The sequence below is a fragment of the Aedes aegypti genome, chromosome 2, assembly GCF_002204515.2.
Source record: "Aedes aegypti strain LVP_AGWG chromosome 2, AaegL5.0 Primary Assembly, whole genome shotgun sequence".
NCBI classification, from domain to species: Eukaryota; Metazoa; Arthropoda; class Insecta; order Diptera; family Culicidae; genus Aedes; species Aedes aegypti.
Window position 1 is genome coordinate 128,221,999 of NC_035108.1, and position 23,702 is coordinate 128,245,700.

Sequence of the window (23,702 nt, forward strand, 5' to 3'; positions counted from 1 at the left end):
CTGTCATAAAGATCTCTCCTTTGATCCACCGAGAGTTTCGACAGATTCGCAATTCCACCAGAAAGCAGCCATGGGTTATGTCTAACTCAGCATTCTCGGAAAAGAATTGACTATCAATCCTTGCTCTATTTAATTAGGACGGGGTTGATGGTGTAATGGCTACCGCTTCGGCTTTATAAGCAGCAGGTCATGGGTTCAATCTCAGGCCCGTCCCTTTCCTCGTACTTTGTAGTTGTATCTTTCCTTGGTTCTATCTTTCACTCTCTCACTCTCTATTCGTTCATAGCAAACGCTAGAACCAGAGACGGACAAGAAACCGTTTCTTTAACGCTTCCATCCTTCCATCTTTACAACACGCCTTTCCTTACGCCTGATACATAGGCAGTCTGCTAAACAAAAAGCAAACCTCTCTGCCATACCTTTCCCCCAGCCCATACACTTCCGCACGAACTGGCTTAGATGCAGTCGGATTCCACGGTCTATAGTAGGCCCAGTATAAGTGCAATTCCTCCCCCTTCCCTACATTGCTCTGCATTCTGATGTGGCAGGCGCCATTATTGTTGCCTAAAAATAGAAGATCATCAAAAATGAAAAACCATTTTTATTATTCAAATTTGAAATTTGGTTTTGAAAATTTGTAAAACGATGATGGTTGTTTTCCTCTTTTTTTCTCTGTTCGGATGCGCCACTGCGACCAGTATTTAGATCTATTGTGACATTACCCGCATCCTTAGTGTATAGTGCATGTCGCATTATTCCATTTCCATTGATAGGTAATGAAGCATCGATTTCTGTACAGCTCGTGTTTTGATTCCTCAGATATTGATACAAATCGACTATGATGAAAAGGTCCCGCTATTTACACCCTTCATAGAAATTTACATCTCAGCGAAGGCGCGCCCCTTAGCAAACATAATCGATTAAATTTCTGAGAAACCAAATCGGTACTACTGATATTTGACCATGCAACGGAACTCTAGTCCCATCCTTGTTTCGCATTTAGTTTAGTAGAAACATACTAGAAAAAAGGGGCTTTATGCTAGCAGCAAAACCGAATCAAGCTAGAAAATTTGTTTAGTAATCAGAATTCACGTGAGTCCTTGAATACTTACAGTCCTTGTTGAGTTAATACTCATGATTGTTATCCTGGCTTCAAGTGTAGTCTCGGAACTGATCAACTCCGAGTCTTTAACCATCTGCTAGGTAAAATAGATTAATTTTCAGAAACTGTTGCCAGTAACAAGGACTTTGTACCGCGAATCCTTGAATTACCAGAACATATTACCCTAGCCCAACAAACAAGATGAGACTAGGGTTCAAATTGGTAGATCTTACCCCGTAACGCACCACGAAAAGGTGATCTATCCGCGTTACGGGTTAGTGTTTTCCTCTTAATTCTACTAGAGTTTGTATCTTTTGACAGCTACGCGTATTTCAATAGATACAAACTCTAGTGAAATAGTATGGTATAGTACTAAATTTGGTTTTCAGATCATAGGTAGTTGTTTGATCATGCGTGGGTATAAATTGCAATATTAATGTTCCCTAAGATCACTGATTACCTTAATGAACTTGAAAACTTATACCCCTAAGGAATTGATGAGTTCAAGAAGACAAATCTTAGATCTTCACGGATGATACTATATCACCTAACTATTACCTCTAAGATGTTGGTTTAACACAAGCTACAATGTTTCGAGTTTATGAAAATTTATAAATACGTAAATGAATTGAACTTACGTATATTGGGGCTTCTACACTTACCTGTAAAAACAAAAATAAAATAATTCATTTCCAGATCGCGGGAGAGGCAACGGAGGATCAGATTCTAGTTGCGGCATCCGTCTATCAGAATCGGCATGAACTGCTGGCAAAAGTACTGAATGATCTCTACCATCTGCTGCGGTTTGAAACCTGCAAGCAAGTACACAAAGCGCTGGACGTTGTACTGTCCGCCATGGACAAACACATTCGAGTCAAAAATATTCAAATCAGTGGCAGGTAACAAACGATTGAATGCTGTTACATTGAAATATTTTTCTAACGTTGTGATCAATTATAGTGCCACGCTTTTCTACATCGTCAAAGGGCGCAACAAAATCCAATTTGGAGTACCGTTGAAGAATCACATCATTCACACCCTCTTGAACGGAATGTCTACTCATCTGACGGACGATACCATGATGCGAAATGGTTGTCTCACGTTATGTCAGTTCAATATCCCATCGGATGTGGTAAGTTATTTTCCTTGGAACAGAAAAAAGATCCCAAACTTAACGTAATTCCTTTTGCTAAACAGTTATTTGAGTACGAACGCTTGGTACGTATTCTTTTGCATGGCGTATCTTACCGAGAACAGGAAGGATTCGTACAGCGAATCGCAATCTATCTGTTGAATTCGCTCGCTTGCCAGGTCGACGGAAGTCAGAAAATGTTCCTCGGCGACTTAGGTGCTATCTCGGTAAGTTTATCCATCTCATCAACCTGTAATGGAAACTAACAGTTGTGCTTCAAAATCAGACCATGTTGAATTTGATCAGCGATCGATTGTCTCGCAAGATCTTCGACGACGTTATGGAGGTGGCGTGGTCAACCATGTGGAACGTTACCGATGAGACGGCCAAAAACTGCGAACGGTTTCTGGATGGGCGGGGAATGGAATACTTCCTCGGCTGTTTGAAGGTATGCGGGACAGTAAGTGAGCGTTTGAATGTGTTGAATTTGGTTAACTTGGTGCTCTTTTCAGCTGTTTCCGGAAAAAGACGACCTGCTGCGAAACATGATGGGACTGCTGGGAAATGTGGCGGAAGTGAAGGACTTACGCCCACGACTCATGACACCGGAGTTCATTACTGAGTTTGCCGACCTTTTGGATTCATCCAGCGACGGGATTGAGGTTAGTATGCATGGTGAATTAAATATTTGAAATAATTAAACCCGTTTCTGATTTTGCACGGGGGATGCGTACCGTGCAAAAAATGATTTCAGTTCAAAATTTCAAAAACCGTGTAAAAAAGTAACACCATTTCTCGACGTTTCATGTAAAAATAATGTTTTGGAAAAAAAAATTGCATGGAATCCGTGCAAAAACAGAATCGGGTGTATTGTGTAACGCAAGAGTTCATTCTGGCATTCAAGAGTTTCTTAGAGGAATTTTACCAGAATTTGCTCCAGGAAATCCTTGAGAATTCCAACGCTACTATCTCTAGTAATTTCCACAGGAGTTACTCTGAATACTTTTCCAGAAACTTCCAAGATTTTCCCCAGAAATTTCAAAAAGCGAAATGGTAGCTTATTTCACGCGGTATATCATTTGATTTTCGCTGATTTTTAACAAATGTCCAAAATGATGAAGGATCGTCTTTGGCATTGCATTCTAAGCCTACTAATATAATTATTCTCGGGAACAGGAGCAGCTGGTCTCCAAAACCCATTTGTGGCAAGTTTTGGTTTTAGAATTCACGAAAACGGATTCCCAGGGGCCATGTGTCGGAGTCTTTTCCTTCAAATCAGCAGCAATGCCAACTTTGAAAAAAATGAACCTAAGCATACGCTGGTCTTTCCCCTTCACCAATTTAAACTTATTTGTCTCAAGGCTCTCCTGTACCATTTTCCGTACAGTGTCATCAACAACGTCAGGTTGGCTACCGGACAAATACAACCAGAAATCTGGTTTCACACCAGAACCTATTTTTGCAAGGAAATCCTATAGAAAATACTGCTAGATAGGCCAAACATGAGCTCGGTAGCATTCAATAACCTCATTGCCGAAGAGGATCAAAAGTGCCAAGAATAGGAGGCGGCTTCATGTTATCCATAAATTGCATTAATTATTTTTCCAATAACTATCTTAGCAATTTATCTAGCAAACGCTCCAAGTCTTACCTAAGTCCCCTGTCTTTAGAAATACCTACCGTTTTTTGGCAGGAATTTCTCCAAAAATGCCTATAATATTTCCTTGAATACTCCCTGAAGTCATCTCTGAAAGAATTCCTGGACTTCCTTGGAAAATATGGAGAAATCTTCGGAGTAATTCCCGAATGTGCAGTTAGAAAAAAAATTATCCTGGTTGAAATCTTTAAGAAATCCTGAACCCCTATAGGCATCCCGTATAAAACCAATGGTTGAATTCTCAAAGATGTCAAATCAAAATCTTGGTGGAAACCAAGCACTGTTTGAGAAATTCCTGAAAAAATGTTTGGATGAATTCCTGATTAATTTCAGGACCCCCGAACTATTATTAAAAAAAACTCCAGGTAGAATTAGGGGGAGATCCCCCAGTACCGGACACTTAAGCCACTGTATTCATAATTCGAAAAATATTGATTTTATGGGCTCGTGTTACCCATTTATGATAAATATTATCATTTTTATAGTGAACAAAAATAAATTTGAAAATATAAATATGAATTTTGACATTGCATTTTGATGATGTATTTTAGTATCAAATTGATCGATCTTGAAAGGTCCCTCCCCTTGGTTATGCGACCTTGCCGCGATGGGAGGGCATAATCCATTAGCCCATATGATGGAAACCAAAGGCGTAACCTGTAGTGGTGGTATCACATTTTGGCATTTTTTGCTTAAAGCCGCGTCATAATTCATATGGCATAGACGCACTAATATCTCGGATCTGATCCAACGGACATTCTGCGTCATTGATAGAATTGATGCCCATTTCAAATAATTAATCTATTCGAAGTGGACATTAATACTATTGGTGACGTTCAGTTTGCCTTTTGCTAACCAGAATGATCCGTAGCCACTCTTACTATTAGCTAGCTAGATACATCGTTATCATATACGACGTAGGGAATACTTAGGAACTCTTAGGAAAATGACTAGTAGATTCACTGAGTAGAAATAAGTGGCGACAATCTTATTTTAACATGGTTGCCATAATAAGAAATACCTCTTTTGTAACAGCGGTATAAATAAACTAAATCCAGCTTCATTTTCGCAAAATTTACAAGTAGAAAGTAGGCGTTGTGAAGCATTGCATTTGCCACCGAAAAGTGAATCTTGTAGGAGACTGTAATATAAGCCTAAAGTAACTTTACTCTTAAATATTCACTATAAAACGACTATGGAAACTTGATAGTTTCGAAAAATTGTTGAACAGACAAGGAAAGCGACTTTTTACTTTAAGGATATATGAACGTAATGACCAATAAATACTTTTAACAAGAAAAAATGAAATCAACTAGAACTACTACTAAACAGCTTAATTTTGTTAAGAATTGACATTTAAGACTCTAATCTTACGCATAAGACAGGAGTAATCAGAACAGCACATGAATGACAAATTATTCAAAACCATTTCGACTAGACAGTATTAGTAATGACACTACTGCACTACTATTTCAAACAAATTCTGATGGAGCTGCTGATTTTCACAATGTTTCCTTTTCTCAGAAGCAAGGGAATATGGGTACTTTTCAAAAACTACCACGTCACAATACTAATAAAAAAGCAGTGTTCATGTGGGCGCCATTGCCTAGTCCGTCTGAGTATTGGTCCTGGTAGAGGGGAAACTTGGTAAAAGCCAGACCGAGGGTTCAGCCTTGACAAGTTAAGCTGTCAGGCAGCTCCAACTGAATACCATACAAAAAAAAAATAAAAATAAAAATTGATCGATCTTGAAAGGTGGCACCCAATACCGGACACGATCTGGAAATGCTTCGAATTCTGCAAATTTGAACATCATTGAATGTGTACACTATAGGAATAGTATAAAATTACCAATTCAATGCATTTGCAACATTTACTAGAATAATTTGAGTTTTTCTTAGTTTGCAAGATGCCGATTAAAAACGTCTTTCATATATGATGAAAAATAGCACATTTTACTATGTTGTTCTGAATGTTCATTCTTCTTAATTTTATTGCATGTTTGATACCATGATCGACGGAACCCATGAAAAATCAAAGTATTTTGAGACACTGCAATAATTACAAAGATATCATATAACAAATTAAGCTGTCCGAAACTGAGGGACAGGAGGTGCTTAACCAAAATCGTAATTTGTCCATATTTGGTTCACGTATTTTGAACAAAATACTTTGAGGAATTTCCAAGGATGTCCGTAAAAAATCACTAAATGAGCTTCTGAAAAATACAACATCTGAAGGAAACTGTAGGAAAACACCTTCATTTCTTTTCTGAAGGCATTCTTAGAGTAAGTCATGATAAAATACCTCACTGAGGAAACTGAAGTTATGTTATTCATAACACCTTTCGTATTTTCAGTATTTTCCTACACTGAAATAATTGGAACAGGCGTATTTATCGGAAATTGCATATAATCTCTACGCAGGAATTACACACATATTTCAATAACATTTCAATACTTATCATCATTAAATTCGTTCAGATTTACAAGGCTTCAAATAAAAGTTGAAGTTCTGAGTCCATACAAAAATTATTTGTTCTTGGCCTATACTTGGTGAGTGCTTTGCATATAACATTCACAAGGCTGGTCAATTTTCGAGTCTCTCGTGTGAACTGTTTGTCAGTATCGAAACCATAATGTATTATCAACCAGCATTTCTGGATCATCATCAGAATTTCATTGTGATTTGAAATGAAGTATTAATAAAGCAATTTCTTTCTGAAGGTAAGTAATTAATTAAAAAATTGAATACAAGGAATATTAGAACGATTTCGTTCTAGATTCAAGGCTTCCTGGTCAATAACGGGAAGATGCAAATATAATAAAATAGAGGCAGATCATTTGTGTTGAAGCCAAAGGTAAATGATTTATTATTTAAAAAATGAGGTTTTAATTATGTAGTTATTTTTTTTTGATCCAAAAACATGTTCAAACATTTTTGAATGAGGTAAATGCAGAAGTGAAATTCAATTCAATAATTTGGCTATCGGGACCCAGTGGCAAAATTCGCTTTGAACAATTCCGTCATTCTTTATGTTTTTTCTTTATTCAATTATGTTATTATTCAAGTTTATGTTTCAGCAAAATAATAAATTTCTAATTTATGAATCAACAATAACCATTTTATTTATAAACATATTATTAACTGCATATGCCGTGTCAATCCAAATTATTTGTCGTGCTTTTGAAACAAATTATTATTTCATATATCATTTACAAACAAGCCTCACTGGTTTGTATTGGTTAGTCAAATGCAATCTTATCGCTCTCCCTGTCTGTAAAAATTAAGTGTTCTTCATATAATTTCTGTCATTGGTCCTGTTTTGTGAAGTAAAATTGCATTTCGTTCAGTGCATAACACATTTATGTCACACATACCACTGAATTCCAAATAAAATTAGTTATTAGTAGAGAAGCTCAAGCGGATGGCCGCGTTTTATTTTCCTCTTCCGTATTGAGCCGAATTTCGAATACAGTCCACTTTGTTTCCGCTACATTTTTGGTCCGTGACGAGCCGGATGTAGTGGACATTCGCGAAAAACGAAAACTGATCGCCGTTCCTAGCGTGGAATGAGCCAATTCGATAATTTGACGGTGATCGTACCGAATTCGATCGACGCCATTTTGTATCGGCGGTGCGCGACTCCCTAGAACAGAGTCATTCGTGTGAGAACATTCGTATGTGAAAACAACATGTCTGCGAAAGGCAAAAATAAGAAGAAAGCGCAGGAGCCCGGTCAGCCCGGTGATGTAGATCTTGATTCTACTCTGACCGTGGGAAGTGGTTCGATAAGTGAACAGTTAAACCAACAAAAACAGAAAGAAGAACGAAGAAGAATCGGTGAAGAACTAAGAGTGTTGTTGCTGAAAAAAGAATCGGCGAAAATGCGATTGCTTCGGGTGCAAGGTGCGCTCACTGCGGGTCCGGAGAATGCGGAGAACAAACATTTTCTACACCTGCAGCAGAAGTTAGTGGAGACAGCATACGCCGACTACAGCTACTTCCAGAATCAGCTATACGAGCTTTGTGTCCCCGATGAAGTGCGATGTGAAGAAGAAATGAACTTCATTAATTTCGAGGCGCTTTACAGTCAGCTATTCGTGAAGCTTACGACGCTGTTGGAAGCGGCTGTCAAAAAAGAAGCTGCACCAGTTACGAACCATCCTGGAGCTCTGCCGTATGTTCCACCATTGAAAGCCCCTTTGCCAACTTTCGATGGCAACTACGAGAACTGGTTCGCCTTCAAGAACATGTTCACAAACGTAATGGCCAGATACGAGCAAGAAGCGCCTGCGATTAAGCTCTACCACCTGCGCAACGCTCTGGTGGGTTCTGCAGCCGGAGTTATTGATCAAGATATAATCAATAACAACGACTATGAGGCTGCATGGGATACGTTGCGCGAAAGGTATGAAGACAAACAGGTAATCATCGATAAGCACATCGATGCCATTTTCAATCTGCCAGTCATGAACAAGGATAGTGCGGTGGGATTGCGCAAGATCATCGACACATGCACTAAGAACGTCGACGGTTTGAAGAACTTGGAGCTACCAGTCGATGGATTAGGCGAGATGATGCTGCTAAACGTTTTGGCGAAGAAAATGGATATCGAAACGCGCAAAGCATGGGAGCTGGATAAGGGAAACCAGGAACTGCAAGATTACGACTCTACGATGGATTTTCTGAAGGAAAGGTGCCGAGTTTACGAGAAGATAAGCCGAAGCAGCAAGCCCGTTGCGGAAGCCGTGAAACCGGTTCGTGCCTCAGGGAAACACGATATAAAAGCCCAGAGTCTGGTGACGACTACAGGAAAGTGCTCGCACTGTAAATCCGACCATGAGCTGTGGAAGTGCGAACAATTTAAAAAGGCGAGTATCGCTGATAAGTATATCTCGCTAAGAAAAACCGGGTCGTGTTTTAACTGCCTCGAAAGAGGCCACGTTACGTCACGGTGTACGTCCCAACATTCGTGTAAGGTATGCAACAGCCGTCATCACACATACTTACACAAGGATCAAACGGCTAGCGAGTCACAACAACCAAAATCCAACAGTGCTGTTAATAAGGAGGCTCCGGAACCGAATGCCGGTTCAACTGTACCGACCTCGTCATCAACCCCAGACAATATTCCAGGATCGGTGCTGTGTACGAACTTGAAAAGTGAACAGGATACACTACTAGCAACTGCAGTCGTTCTGGTTTACGGAGCTGGAAGGAAGCTGGTTCCATGTAGAGCAGTACTGGATTCAGCATCACATAAGCACTTCATCACCGAAGAATTTGCAAGCAAACTGGGCCTGAAAAGGAAGCGAACGGACTACAAAATTTGCGGTATTGGTGGGAACGAAATGTCCATTCAGTTCAAGGTACACGGCCGACTGAAGTCCAGGGTAAGCGAGTATGAATCCCCTTGTCTCGAACTGTTAGTTGTGAAGAAGATTACAAGCGATCTCCCAATGACTGGTTTTGACGCTCAGCAGTTGAATTTTCCGACTGGACTCGAGTTAGCAGATCCAACGTTTAACGTACCGGGTCCGGTAGACGTTTTAATTGGCTCCGGACTTTTCTTCAAGTTATTGAAACATGGGCAGTTGGATGTGGGAGATCACCTACCAGCTGTGCAGGAAACACATTTGGGCTGGCTAGTGAGCGGAGTGGTACCGACCAGTCACACAAACGTGGGCCGAGCACTATGTACCTTGGTCACCGAGGAGGACGTCGGCAAAATACTGCAACGATTCTGGCAATTTGATACGTATGACGAAACAGCAACTACAGGATTTTCATCTGACGTATCCCATTGGCCACCGACTATAAAATTCAGGGAATTTATCAATCGCCAAAGATGTACTTGGTATCCGTCTAGTTGATCAAGTCTCACTGAAATTATATGCTCGTTGTTAGTGTTTTGTGTTTGAAGTTGTTAGTTTTAAAATGCTTAAATTCGAAATTTACTGGTTTGTTTTATCTGTATGTTTAAAATTTTTTTGTTGCTGTATTATTACTGTCTTATTGCCGTCTTTATTACTGTAATATTGTCAAAATGCTTATTGTTTACCCTAGTTTTAAGAACACATCATTGGGGCAGAATCAAGCCTGTTGATGAACAAATAAATAAATCTGAAGACGATTGCGTGGCCCATTTTAAGGACACCTATAAACGTGATGCGGTTGGTAGATACATTTTACGTTTACCCTTCAACGACCTGAAATCGCAGTTAGGAGACTCGCGAACAATGGCTGAAAAACGTTTCTTGGCAGTTGAACGGAGATTGAGTCGGGATCCGCCGTTGAAGGCGCAGTATGCTGCGTTTATTCGAGAGTACGAGGAGCTAGGTCATATGAAGGAAATAGGACCGGATGCTGATAAAGACCATGCAGGAGAATTCTATTTGCCGCATCATTGTGTTTTGAAGCCGACTAGTTCAACAACTAAATTGCGAGTGGTATTCGACGGCTCAGCTGAGTCATCGAGTGGTGTTTCTGTTAATCAAGCAATGATGGTTGGCCCAACGGTCCAAACTGACCTGATTTCCATATTGCTTCAATTTCGATCCCATCGGTATGCGATAAGCGCCGACATACCGAAAATGTACAGACAAGTGAATGTACATGATGACGACACAAGTTTTCAAAAAATTCTCTGGAGGGACACAGAGGACCAACCTCTGAAAACGTTCGCTTTGCAAACGGTGACATACGGGCTTGCTTCGTCACCCTTCTTGGCCACGATGGCACTTCGACAGCTCGCTGAAGATGATGGTCACAACTATCCGCTAGCGGCGGAGGCGGTGAAGAAAACATTTTACATCGACGATATGCTCACTGGTGCGGAGACGAAGGAGGGGGTCCTATAACACTTCCCCGAATACCATTACCCCGAAAACCATCTCCCCGAAAACCAGTACCCCGAAAACCATTACCCCGAATGCAACGTTACCCCGAATGACACATTACCCCGAAAACCATTACCCCGAATGGTAAATTACCCCGAAAACCAGTTCCCCTAATACGACACTTCCCCGAAAATGAGAAGAAAGAAATTCTTCAAGGAAGCTCGCGAATTTGAGCCTGAAAGTTTTCGGCTTAGTAACTACAGTTATCTCTCCCTAACTCGATATTGAAAGGATCATCGAGTTAGGGAGGTATCGAGATACAGAACACATTTTTTTTCAATTTTCGAAATTTTGATTGTTTCGACAAAGTACATTTAAAATAGTAAATTAAATGTGAAAAATAGTAAATTTTTTGTACATTTGCCAACGTGACACTTTTTGCATAGTCTTCAAAAATTTAATTTTTTATCACCCTGAAATGACCTGTGAACCTTCATTTTACTATCACTATAATCATAATTATCAAATTTATGAAATTTATGAACATTTGGAGAATATTTGGAAATTTCCATGAAAATATCGAGTTAGAGAGGTAAACTTGCATAGGAAACTGAAACAGATCGCATCGAGTTAGGGAACATCGAGTTAGAGAGGTTTCAACTTACAGAGGGATCATAGCACTATGGCTTATCAGGTGGCCAATAATCAAAAAAGTGATGTGCCCCAAATTTCAATTCTTGTTCGCCATTTCATTGTAAACATGTCTGCTAAAAAATCCCCAAAATATTAGGGCATGATTTGCATTGCACACTCAGATATGAGGTGCCAAAGTTGAGCCTATGGAGAAAAACTTGTTTTTATTAACAAAAACTATGGTTTACTCAAATGAATATAACTTTTTTTCTATAATACTTACGTAAAATGTTTTACACCATTTGAAAGCTTACAAGAAAGGCTTCCTAGAAACAATAAAAAAATAAAAAAAAGCTCCAAAATAGTGGCTTTTATGATGTTTTTTTTATAAAGCGGTTAAAAAATCGAATAAGCTTATAGTTAACACATCGAGTACTTTTTTGTCCCAAGTTGTCCCAGGCTTAAATTCAGTTCCAAGGGTACTTTGGGATGTAAACTAAAGGATCGTAAAGAATTTAGCTGCACAAATTTGCACTTTTTTAATTTAAGGCTTTTTGAATTTTTCCAATATTTTTAACCATTTTCTATTGAAAACAGCTAAAAACTAATTTGGAAAATAACTGAATTTCGCTAAATCATTAATATTATCATTTCTATGCAAGTTATAATATTTATAATGGTTTGCTCAACGTTAATCGCATAAATGGCTTATATGCATTATAAGTAACAAAGTTTAATATTTCGCTATAGGCCCTATTCAAAAGTTAGTCTCGAAAACTTGTTTTTGAAAATAAAACATCAAATTTGTATCATAAAACTCATAAATACGACATGAGATGGAAAAAATATTTTTGGCCGCCAGTCTGTATGGAAACCGCCCATAGTGCATAGTATGCTAGATTGAAGGGACCGCGCATTCCATCGAGTTAGGGGAAATATCGAGATACAGAATATCGAGTAAGGGAGAGTTAAGTTACTACTATTCCTATTGGTGATTTTTTATTCTTTCAAACATCGGCTGTTCTTTCGAGGTTGTATAATGGCAGTGTAAAAATTTTAATCAATGATTTTCTCTTCATTGAGTTATAGGCTGTTCTTTCGAGTTGTACCGTTTGAGTTGAAGTTTGAGCGATAGCGGTAAAAAAATCGACTGCCAAATTGTCTTGAGCGAAATTCAAAGTTGGCAGTGACTTCAAAAAATAAATGAAAATAAGCCCCTGCATTACTTGTCTGTATTACATCTTGTCAGTATTACAATTTCCAAGAAGAGATTTGTCCTTCTTTTAGTTATCGGCTATTCTTTCGGAAGTTGCACTAGCAAAGTGATTGTTGGCATCATAATTATTGACGCTTTCAACAGTGATTTTTTTCTTCTTTTATCATAGGCTGTTCTTTAGCGATGTACTTTTGAAATAGTGGTCAGTTTAATATCAGTTAACATTTTCATCTGACATTTTTCAAACCATAGTCTAATGACATTTTAGAATATGTTGAACTCGCATTGCCTCCAGCAATATAAAAATATAATTATACATTACCAAATAATATAACGCTTTTGAAAGAGGGCGGGAAATGTCTCTAATATTAACATGTCAGCATTATCATCAGTTCGAAAAATGATTTATTGCTGTGAACACAATCATTCTCACAAAATCAAGTACACGCCTGTGAGTAAAATTTGGGTTCTCACCTGGCTCATGAAGAATAGCTGTTGATTAAAAGAATAATAAATCTTTGATAACATTAAGAACAAAAATTCAAATGAAAATCAAAATTCTATGAAATAGGTATATGGGATTCATTTGTCGGATCTTCAATTTTTCGTGCCAAGAAAATTCGGGGTTATGGTCCATTCGGGGAAATGGTATTCGGGGTAACGGACTATTCGGGGTAATGGTTTTCGGGGTATTGGTTTTCGGGGTACTTGACCATTCGGGGTATTGACTTTCGGGGTGATGGTTTTCGGGGTAATGGTATTCGGGGAAATGTTATAGGATCAAGGAGGGTACTGCTGAGCTGCTGCGACAAGTGCTGGGATTATTGAGCGGTGGTGGATTTAGTGCGCACAAAATCTGCTCCAATTCGAACGAGATTATGAACATGGTGCCAGAACATCAAAGAGAGAAGATAAGTGAAATTGAAGATCCAGACATTAATGTAGTGATGAAAACACTGGGCATTGCTTGGAATCCTGTAAGTGACAGTTTTACGATTTGTATTCCAACAATGAACCCAGAACAAAACGTGACATTTACGAAGAGAGTGATTTTGAGTGAAATATCCCGTATTTTCGATCCTCTGGGTCTCGTTGGACCAGCGGTTACAGCGGCGAAGCTCATTATGCGAGAGCTTTGGCTGTTGGATTTGCGCTGGGATGACCCACTTCCGAAGGCTATGGTCTCCTTGTGGTTGGAATTTCGATCGAAGCTGCAACATCTCAACGGTTTCCATATTCCACGATGGTTATTCGCCGAGCACTGTGTCGAAACGGAATTACACGGATTTGCCGACGCGTCGGATCTGGCGTACGGTGCTTGTCTATATGCGAGATCGATCATGGACGACGGCAGTACTGCAATGAAATTGGTATGTAGCAAATCCAGGATTTTACCGAAAAAGGAAGATAAGAAGAAGATGGTTACAACTCCGAGGGCCGAGCTACAAGCAGCTCTGCTACTTTCTCGACTCACTCTCAAATTGTTGAAGGCATTGGAGGTGCAGTTCTCAAGAGTCGTTCTTTGGAGCGATTCTCAAATCGTGTTATGCTGGATCGCTAAGCCCCCTGAAGCTCTGCAAGTTTACGTCGGAAACCGTGTGAAGGAAATACAGACAGCTACGGAGGGTTTCGAGTGGCGTTATATTCCGTCCAAGTCAAATCCAGCAGATTTGATATCCAGGGGTGTGCAACCGCATCTGCTTAAGGATCAGAGCATTTGGTGGAATGGTCCGCCTGTCTTCGATTGTCCAGCCGATTGGTTTCCTCCTCCGTGTGCCATATCAGATGAGGACTTACCAGAACTAAAACGAACAACGCTAGTCAGCGTGACTACAGGTGGAAGGTTGAAGCTGTTTGATAATATCAGTCGTTTTTCGATCATTCAGCGGGCCATGGCCTACGTGATTCGATTCACTGATTTCGTTCGGAGCGGTAAAACGGCGTTGACAAAGGGATTGTTAACAGCTGATGAGATGAGAAGAGCTATGCTGCTTATCGTTCGACCAGGTCCGTCCCACTCGGGCTCAGATTGGGTACCACTTCTAGTACTGCATTTGGTCCCTCGGTAGTGCAAAAGGTACCCCCCAAGTTTGACAGATCGCAGTACACTTTGAACGGCATTCTAGATTACCTTATGAGCCATAAAAATTTAGCCAACTGCAAGCGACATGGGAGTCTTTAATTTGTCTTTGGTTCGACTGGTACAGCATGAATGTTTCTCGACTGAAATACAAGCGCTGAGCGAGGAAAAGGATTTCAAGTTACCGTGAAAATGTTTGAACCCGTTTGTTGACGACAATGATGGAACATTACGAGTTGGCGGTAGAATCAAGAAGGCATGCATCCCGTATGGTAGCAAGCACCAGTTCTTGCTGCCATCCAAGCATCCAATAACAACTGCGATCATACGATATCTCCATAAGGATAACTTACATCTCGGACAACGTGGGCTGCTCGGGGTTGTGCGTCAACAATTTTGGCCTCTCAGAGCAAAGGATGCAATTCGAAATGTAATCCACAAGTGCACACTTTGCTATTGCTTGCGTCCGAAACCTGCAACACAATTGATGGGCGATTTACCAGCGTATCGTGTCCAAGGAGCATACCCCTTTGCAACTGTGGGAGTGGATTTTGCTGGACCTTTTACAGTGAAGTCATCCGTGTCTATCAAGAAGCCATCAATGACGAAGGGGTATGTGTGTGTCTTCATTTGCATGGCCACTCGTTCCCTACATTTGGAAGCAGTATCGAATTTATCAACTGACGCCTTCTTGGGAGCTTTGCAGCGCTTTGTCAGTCGGCGAGGAATTCCAGATAAAATAATTTCGGACAATGCTACCAACTTCATTGGTGCAAGCGGCGAATTGGAACGATTGGCGGGGTCTACCCCGTTTGGCATAATGCCGTATGGCATAATGCCGTTTGGCATACAGTCGTTTGGCATAATAGCTGTTTGGCATAATGCCATTTGGCATAACGGTCGTTTGGCATAATGGCCATTTGGCATAATAGCCGTTTGGCATAATTGTGAAAAACATTGAATTTGATCAAATTCCTTCCATTAAGCAAAGGGGTGTGTATAAACTGCTCACGATCGTACATTCCGTTGTCAGTTAGTGATAGGACATACTTCTAATCATCATTTTTCAAGGAAACCAATATCCAATAAAGCTCTTTTGGAATTTCATCATACATGACTTCCGGGGTCATTAAGCCCGGGATATTATGGTGCATTTTTAAGGTGAAGATGAATCGAAGCCAAACCTCAAATTTCCAAGAGCACGGATTTGAAGAGCCGAACATCCGTTCAGGCTGAAAACTTAATCGATTGATCACTAGCTGGTGGTGACCAATTCATTAAGTTTTCAGCTCAAATGGGTGTTCGGTTCTGGGGCCCAGATAGCCGTAGCGGTAAACGCGCAGCTATTCAGCAAGACCAAGCTGAGGGTCGTGGGTTCGAATCCCATCGGTCGAGGATCTTTTCGGGTTGGAAATTTTCTCGACTTCCCAGGGCATAAAGTATCATCGTACCTGCCACACGATATACGCATGCAAAAATGGTCATTGGCATAGTAAGCTCTCAGTTAATAACTGTGGAAGTGCTCATAAGAACACTAAGCTGAGAAGCAGGCTCTGTCCCAGTGGGGACGTAACGCCAGAAAGAAGAAGAAGGGTGTTCGGTTCTCTAGATCCGTGCTCTTGAAAATTGGAAGTTTGGCTTCGATTCATCTTCACCTTAACAAAAATATATCCAACGCCTAAGTTATTCCATGTCATTTGAAAAAAAGGAACATGGAATTTGATGACGCATCTTATGGTACGGCATATTACTGTACCACTGCAGTATCTTCCTTTTTCAAATTATGCCAAACGACCATTATGCCAAATGACTATTATGCCAAACGACTGTTATGCCAAACGACTATTATGCCAAACGACTTTATGCCAAACGACTGTATGCCAAACGGCATTATGCCAAATGGCATTATGCCAAACGGGGTAGACCCCGATTGGCGACATTGTTCAAGTCAGAAATGCATCAGAAGAAGCTAAACGAGTTTTGCACGCAGCGCAACATCGACTGGTCGTTCATTCCGCCTCGCAGTCCTCACTTCGGAGGACTGTGGGAGGCTGGGGTGAAATCAGTAAAACACCATTTGCGACCCATTCTTGCTGGACACAAGCTGTCGTTTGAAGAGCTCTGTACAGTTCTTTGCCAGATTGAAGCGACACTGAATTCAAGGCCCTTGACGTCTTCCTCAGATGACCCGAACGACATGACAGCAATTACCCCTGCCCATTTTTTAATTGGGCGTGAATTTCAAGCGATCGCCGAACCTTCATATGGGAACATCAAACAAGGACGACTATCTCGATGGCAAATGTTGCAAGGTATGAGGGAGAAATTTTGGCAAACTTGGTCTGTTGACTATCTACATGAACTGCAGCGACGACAACGTGACTTCAAGACAACAACTTTCAAGATTGGAGCTCTGGTGTTAGTTGCAGATGACAATCTGCATCATTTGCAGTGGAGCCTCGGTCGTATAACCGAACTACATCCAGGTGAAGACGGCCATCCAAGGGTGGTCACTTTGCGAACGAAAAATTCCATCATCAAGCGTGCGGTGAAGTACATTTGTGTGCTTCCAATAGATACAGAAGAAGACAAGCCAGATGACTTTTGAAATCCAAGGATTTCAACGGCGGAGGATGTTTTGTGAAGTAAAATTGCATTTCGTTCAGTGCATAACACATTTATGTCACACATACCACTGAATTCCAAATAAAATTAGTTATAAGTAGAGAAGCTCAAGCGGATGGCCGCGTTTTATTTTCCTCTTCCGTATTGAGCCGAATTTCGAATACAGTCCACTTTGTTTCCGCTACAGGTCCTTAAGAAGCGCTCTATATGAACTGCATATGACATGTAATGAGCTTTTCCGTCCCGAGGTGAATGCTACATGAAAATCCAATAGTGCCAAATTATATGCGTACCATATACCGTTGAACAACCAAATCGACTCAGTGTAGTTGAAAAACATTTCATACGATTCGTATGATTCCCATAAATCTTTTATGAAAAGCATACGAATCAAATTCAATATTCATACGTGGCTCAATAACATTTCATACGATGTGCTTATGAAATCTAAAGCAAGCCTTGTTTGAAAAAAATTATACGTTTTTCTTATGAACCGAGTCTGGTCTACTTTCAAATTGGATCGAAATGGCGTTTGTACAGAAGAAGCTCGCGAACTTCAAAGTTTTGGTGTACCTTTGTCGTGTTTAGAGGTAAAAAGTAATTATCGATAATTCTACGTAGAGTAAACCACTAGTTCACCCAACACTACGGCGAGCCCAATATTCAGAAGGTGGCAAAAGCTGGAAGTATATGATGAGCAGGGCACGTTGCAAGAATGCCGGACAGCAACCCTGCAAAGATGGTGTTCGCTTTGGATCCGTTTGATACACGAAGGCGTATTCGACACTTGTTTCCTAAGACATCACTTTTTTAAGCATTTGAAATTTATTCTAGATTCGTCATTTCAAATTGAATGTCATAGCCAAAAGCTGATAACTTGGTCCATGGACGTCCCCAGATACACATTTTCACACTTTCATACGATGATCGTTTTTCTCTCATTCCAGGTCAGCTATAATGCCGCCGGTGTACTAGCGCACATTGCCTCCGATGGGGAAGCTGCATGGACAATTACCGCGCCAACCAGGGATGCAGTGTTGATCCGCATGGTGGAGGCCATCGAACGGTGGAATCTGGCCGCTGAGCGGAACATCAACTACCGTAGCTTTGAGCCGATTCTAGGATTGATCCGCTGTTATCATACACCGGCTTGCCAACATTGGGCCGTCTGGGCTCTGGCCAATCTAACCAAAGTGAGATTGATTTCTTTATCTGTATTGAATCCCCTTTTTGACCGAAATTTCTTCCAACAGGTGTATCCAGCAAAATACTGTCGACTGGTGGAAAACGAGCGTGGAGTAGAACTACTACAAGAGCTAATAGCACATCCACAGCCGTACAAACGGTTAAAGGAACTGGCAGAGATGGTTTTGCGACATTGCCGATCGTTTACCGATTCGCTGGATCAATGTAGAAAAATGGAGTTGGATGGCTAGATTATACGCGAATTGGTTCCCATAGTCAGAGTAGCCGTTTAAGTAAATCTATAAGCACCATACATGCATACAACATTTCTATATAGATTTTTCTTGTGTGAACATGTTCAGACAAGTAAGGCTGGCATACGAAATACCAATAGTAGTAATGTTAAGGCTTGTAACAAAACTACCTATTTAATAAAAAGATAAACTAAATTATTGAAGCAAAACTACAAAGTCGTAGTGATGCATTGATATATCCATTACAAAAAAACTTCTAAAGTGCTAAATTACTGTTATTTGATTGAATAATGTGGCTTTCTAAATTCTAACTATTGAGATGTCGGAAACATTGTCTAATTTATCGCTTATTCTTGGTCAATGCTATCAATGCTTTCTTGAAAAAGTTGCCTGTAATTGAGTTTGAATCATTTGAACTTACCCGATTTTAAGTAAATCTCATTGATTACTTTCATCTTTTTCAAAGAGTGCAAAATGAATTACAGTTCATTCGTGATATCGTTTGAACAACAAGCAAATCCGGAAATTGAGACCGGAAAATGTACATTTTCTTGAAATTATTTTTTCCGGCCCAAAATGCACAACAAAATTTTAAATATCTTTCGTTAGCAAAGTCTTTTAATAAATTTGATTTTTATAAGTTTTATTATTTGTAATCCACATTTGCACAGTAAGTTATTTAAATTACGTTGAAATGTTGCACATTTTGACGAACTCTTATTTGTTTTGTGTAGTAATTCATGCTATGCCTATTTTAAGGTTTGTCTCTTTGGAGAAACTGTGTGGGCTCGAATAATGCTTCGAAATTGCAGGCATTATTGAATTTCGCTCAAATCCTTATTGGCGGTTTGGGTTATTTTTCTAACACTTCTCTAACGATTGTACGATTTGTAATCAGTCTGTGTATAAAAGATTCTAGCGTTAAGTGAAGATACATTTATTTTGCACAATAAAACCATTTAATTGGCAGCCGTAAAATGTAAAAAAAAACGAAAATCTTTCTCCAAAAACAATTAAAGATCTGAAAATGAGCACTATGGTTAGTTGATGAGAGATATCACATTCTGCTTTTCAAGTCCTAACAGGCCTTTTCTATGGGTGGAGTGAGGCGCACACTCTGAGCGCAACTATGGTAGGGAGACGTATCCCATTCTCGACACTTTCAATTTACTTCGGTAGGAGGTTTTTCACCTTCCTGACCTGAACCTGAGTCAATAATTCTACAGTTCTACACTGAAAAAAAATCCACACGTCAAGGTCGTGTGCTTTAAGTGCAGATTTGCGCATTAAAAAATAACACTCGAGTGTGGTAGCCATATAAATTTAGTTACTGAGTTCACGGCATTCACGGTTTCAACATTAGATTGTCGTGTAAATCAAAACATGAATGTCTAAAGTTTAGTTAAGGCCGCACGGGACGTCATTATAATCATCCTATCCATTTGAAGAAGCAGATCTCAAGTACCACTCCATATATGGATGTGAAAAATTTATCACTATATTCTATATATGTGGTGCACAATCGATTAAATTTTCAGCTTCATCGGTTCACTAAAACTCGAGATTTGCTTCGGCAAAGTTTTGATGATGATTGTTAGAGCGAGACAAAAGATAGGGAAAATAACACGGTCTCCCGTGTCCCCTTAATGAGAGCTGACTGCTTTGCTTATTGAATACGGATGTAGTGGCTGTAGATAGCCATGCGTGACAGAACATGAATATCGCGAGATTGAAGAAATAAATTTGGTAGTAGAACCCTTGCTCCCCAAAATATTGATTCGAGACAACTCTGCTTGTCTCAAGCTCACTTAAATGTTTTTTTTTTACAAACAAGAAAGCCAGCGACAAGCGGGGTGTCACAAATCCATTTTTTGGTGATGATCTATGCAGCCATAGATTGACGCATACGAATCTGAAAGGGAAAGCTTCAGGAACTTATGTGGAAAAGTTACAAAATCCTTGTTGTCGGTTGATGAATCAGTCCATAAAGCAAAACAAACAATTTAATGTGTAACACACACGAAGTTGGTAAGAAAACCTCAACAAATCGATGTTCATGAAACGAGCCAATATTTTAAACAAACGGATCAAACGTGTGGATTTTTATCAGTGTATAACAAACCCGGACAGTGTTGTGAAAAACTCAATTTCTCACAACTCACGCTTGAGATTTTTCATTCGTGAGTTGTCAATCATGCAACTCAGCAGTCAAAAATTCATGGATGAGTTGGCTCATCTTTTTAACTCATTGTCTCGTATTTCCACAGTTTACTCACACCGGGCAATAATTTCTTGTTAGTCTGGTAAAATAATGTAAATCTTTCATAACGTAAACAAAAACATACGGGTTTCAAGAGTTTTTGCCGGGTTTTGCGACTGAATCATTTTTTACGGTTTGAGTTGATTGAGTTGATTTTGCATCAAAATCTCAAGCGTGAGATTTGCGAAGCAGATCTCTAATGAGTTTGCTCTCACCGGAGAGCGTATTGATTGAGATTTTGAGTGTGAGTCTATCAACACTGAACCCGGACCCGACCGAAATCCTAAAAAATGCAAGGAAACTCCGACTAAACCCGAGTTTCAAAATTGTTTTAAGTCTCGGATGAAAGCTATATGGGCAAGGCTGGTAGCGAGTCACTTTTTAGTGACTTGGTCACTTTTTTGAAGCCAGTCACTTTAAAGTCTCTTTTTTGAAGCCGTTTCAACTAAAGTCACTTTTTTCATCAAAAAGTCACTTTTTTCATCAAAAAGTCACTTTTTTCAACTATTGTGAGCTAAATTTTCGGGAGAAAATTATGAATCGGTTATTTTTCAATTTAGTCTAAGTTTTAAGTTAGGTCAACACCAGAACTACTTCATGTCAGTATCAAAATATTGATTCAGTTTTCTTGTGAAAAAAAGCCTAGAGTTCCACGTAATTTGTAATAGTATCTAAGTTATTATTAGTATTATATTGTTATAAAACTAAAGCTTTGAATGTTTAGTGTCGTTTTTGAATATCTCGGGCATTCTCATTTAATATGAATTTTTATACCTTGTGGTGGATAATTAGATGTTAATCCTTTACTGTAGAAAACTACGTTTTCAAATATGTATCCTAATTATTCTCTTTATCTTCAAAATTCCCTGTAAAATTTTACTAATTTTATTATTTCATTTAAAGAGAAGTATGCACTTCAACAGAAAAGTAAACACATATCTCGATGCGTGGGAAATTTCTTGCATGAAAAGCTCAAGAAAAGCCTTTTTATTGCAGTACGCAGTTGAGAAGAAATGTCAATACAACTGGAGCTCACTGTAGAAAATTTCTTGACCATTTCTGCCGCAGACATTTTTACTTTTCTTGAGCGAAACAGCATACATAGCTTAAGAGTAAAAACTTATCATATTCATTAGGACAGACTTTATTTGCAAATCATACCCTTGAAAATGGTTGGATAGATCTTAGCTAGAGTATACATTATGGTTTTTTTCACGACGGTCTACGTCCCTCGTAAAAAAACGCGTTATTTTGAACAACGACGTAACATAACGTAGAATCTAATAAAGTTGAATAGAAAGTATTCTTCTATGAATATCACACTTGACGGAACTTCATCTATACGCTTATATTTTTTCTAGACTGAATCTTAAATTCTTATGGACTTGAAGTCATGGAAAATTTTTGGAATCTACACAGTTTACAATGAATTCAATTTTAGCAGTTTTTGAGATGTCATATTTTTTGGAATTTGCATGAAAATGTGAAACGACAAAAATTTAGATATCACAAATGTTCCAAATTGTTATTAAAAATTACAAAATTAAAATACTATGATGATATAAAAAAAAAACATTTTCTGTTTGAAAAAATTATTGGCAATATCTTGAAATTTAGGAAGTATAATAAAAATTTCCAAATATTATACTCAACTAGACCCACTACATGCAGTAGATAATATAGAATATTCCCTATCATATTAGATATTGATCGTAGAACAGTACGATAGAATTGAAATAAAACTGATTACGGTTTGATGTTCAAGTCACTTTTAGTCACTTTTTCGAGGATCGAAAGTCACTTTTTAGTCACTTATTTCTCAAATCTGGTCACTAAAATAACTTTTTTCGGAACCACTTTTTGCTACCAGCCCTGTATATGGGCTATTTCGCAAACTGTTTAGCTAACTGGTGTACGAGGGGTCCACCAATTTGAGAAACAGAAAGGACCACCCTTGAGTTTTAGCATATAGGTACCAGCGATCAGTGACATAAAATTGGAATTCTAACGATGCGTGACGATGGTTTCAGCGAGAATTGCTCATATTTATTGGATGTGGATTTAAATCGCTTGTGAACGGGCTAGCCTAGCCAGGATATCCGTGATCTTACTGCGAGTCACTTTTTAGTGACTTGGTCAATATTTTCGACCTGTAGGCGAATTCCGGCGCGTATTTTCTCCGAAGAAAAGAACATTTTCTTGCCGGTGAGTAATGGAAGATAATTTCTTCTCTTCGAAGAAATTATTTGCTGGAAATTACTTACTGGTCACTAAAAAGCCATTGGTAGCGTCAAGAAGTTACTAGAGACAAAAACACTTTTTCAGAAAAAAAAAGTTCACTAGAATCACTAATTTCGTTATTAGATGATCACATTGGGTGTGCTTTTCAGTCTGAAACAGAAAGACAACATTGTTTCATGGACTTTTTTCTTATTTTAAAGACAAACACTTTGTTAGGTTTGGAAGAGTGCTTTGTGAAGCCCAAGCAGGACAGTTCGGTTTTGCGTCGTCTGATTGATTTTTCTGACGGATTCGCGCGTATTTTCGTTGCTGGATTTTTGTTTTCCCTGTTTTGGAGCGCCTTGCTGGGTAGTGCTTCGTGAAGCCCAAGCAGGACAGTTCGGTTTTGCGTCGTCCGATTGATTTTTCTGACGGATTCGCGCGTATTTTCGTTGCTGGATTTTTGTTTTCCCTGTTTTGGAGCGCCTTGCTGGGT

At 39.3% G+C, this 23,702-nt stretch overlaps 1 protein-coding gene across 3 annotated transcripts in view; it reads left to right on the forward strand.

Annotated features, from left to right (window-relative positions):
* Window positions 1-19,757, forward strand: part of LOC5574358 (protein zer-1 homolog) — a 57,566-nt gene extending 37,809 nt beyond the window's left edge. For 2 of the 3 annotated variants that reach the window (XM_021842321.1, XM_021842322.1), the window contains exons 6-12: window positions 1,799-2,001; window positions 2,063-2,234; window positions 2,300-2,461; window positions 2,521-2,694; window positions 2,747-2,896; window positions 18,235-18,480; window positions 18,541-19,757. In XM_021842321.1, coding sequence (XP_021698013.1) covers window positions 1,799-2,001; window positions 2,063-2,234; window positions 2,300-2,461; window positions 2,521-2,694; window positions 2,747-2,896; window positions 18,235-18,480; window positions 18,541-18,723 — 1,290 coding nt within the window. In that variant the 3' untranslated portion in view covers window positions 18,724-19,757. The remainder of the gene's footprint in view (window positions 1-1,798; window positions 2,002-2,062; window positions 2,235-2,299; window positions 2,462-2,520; window positions 2,695-2,746; window positions 2,897-18,234; window positions 18,481-18,540) is intronic. The other variant, XM_021842323.1, reaches the window with a different exon arrangement.
* The last annotated feature ends 3,945 nt before the right edge of the window (window positions 19,758-23,702 follow it).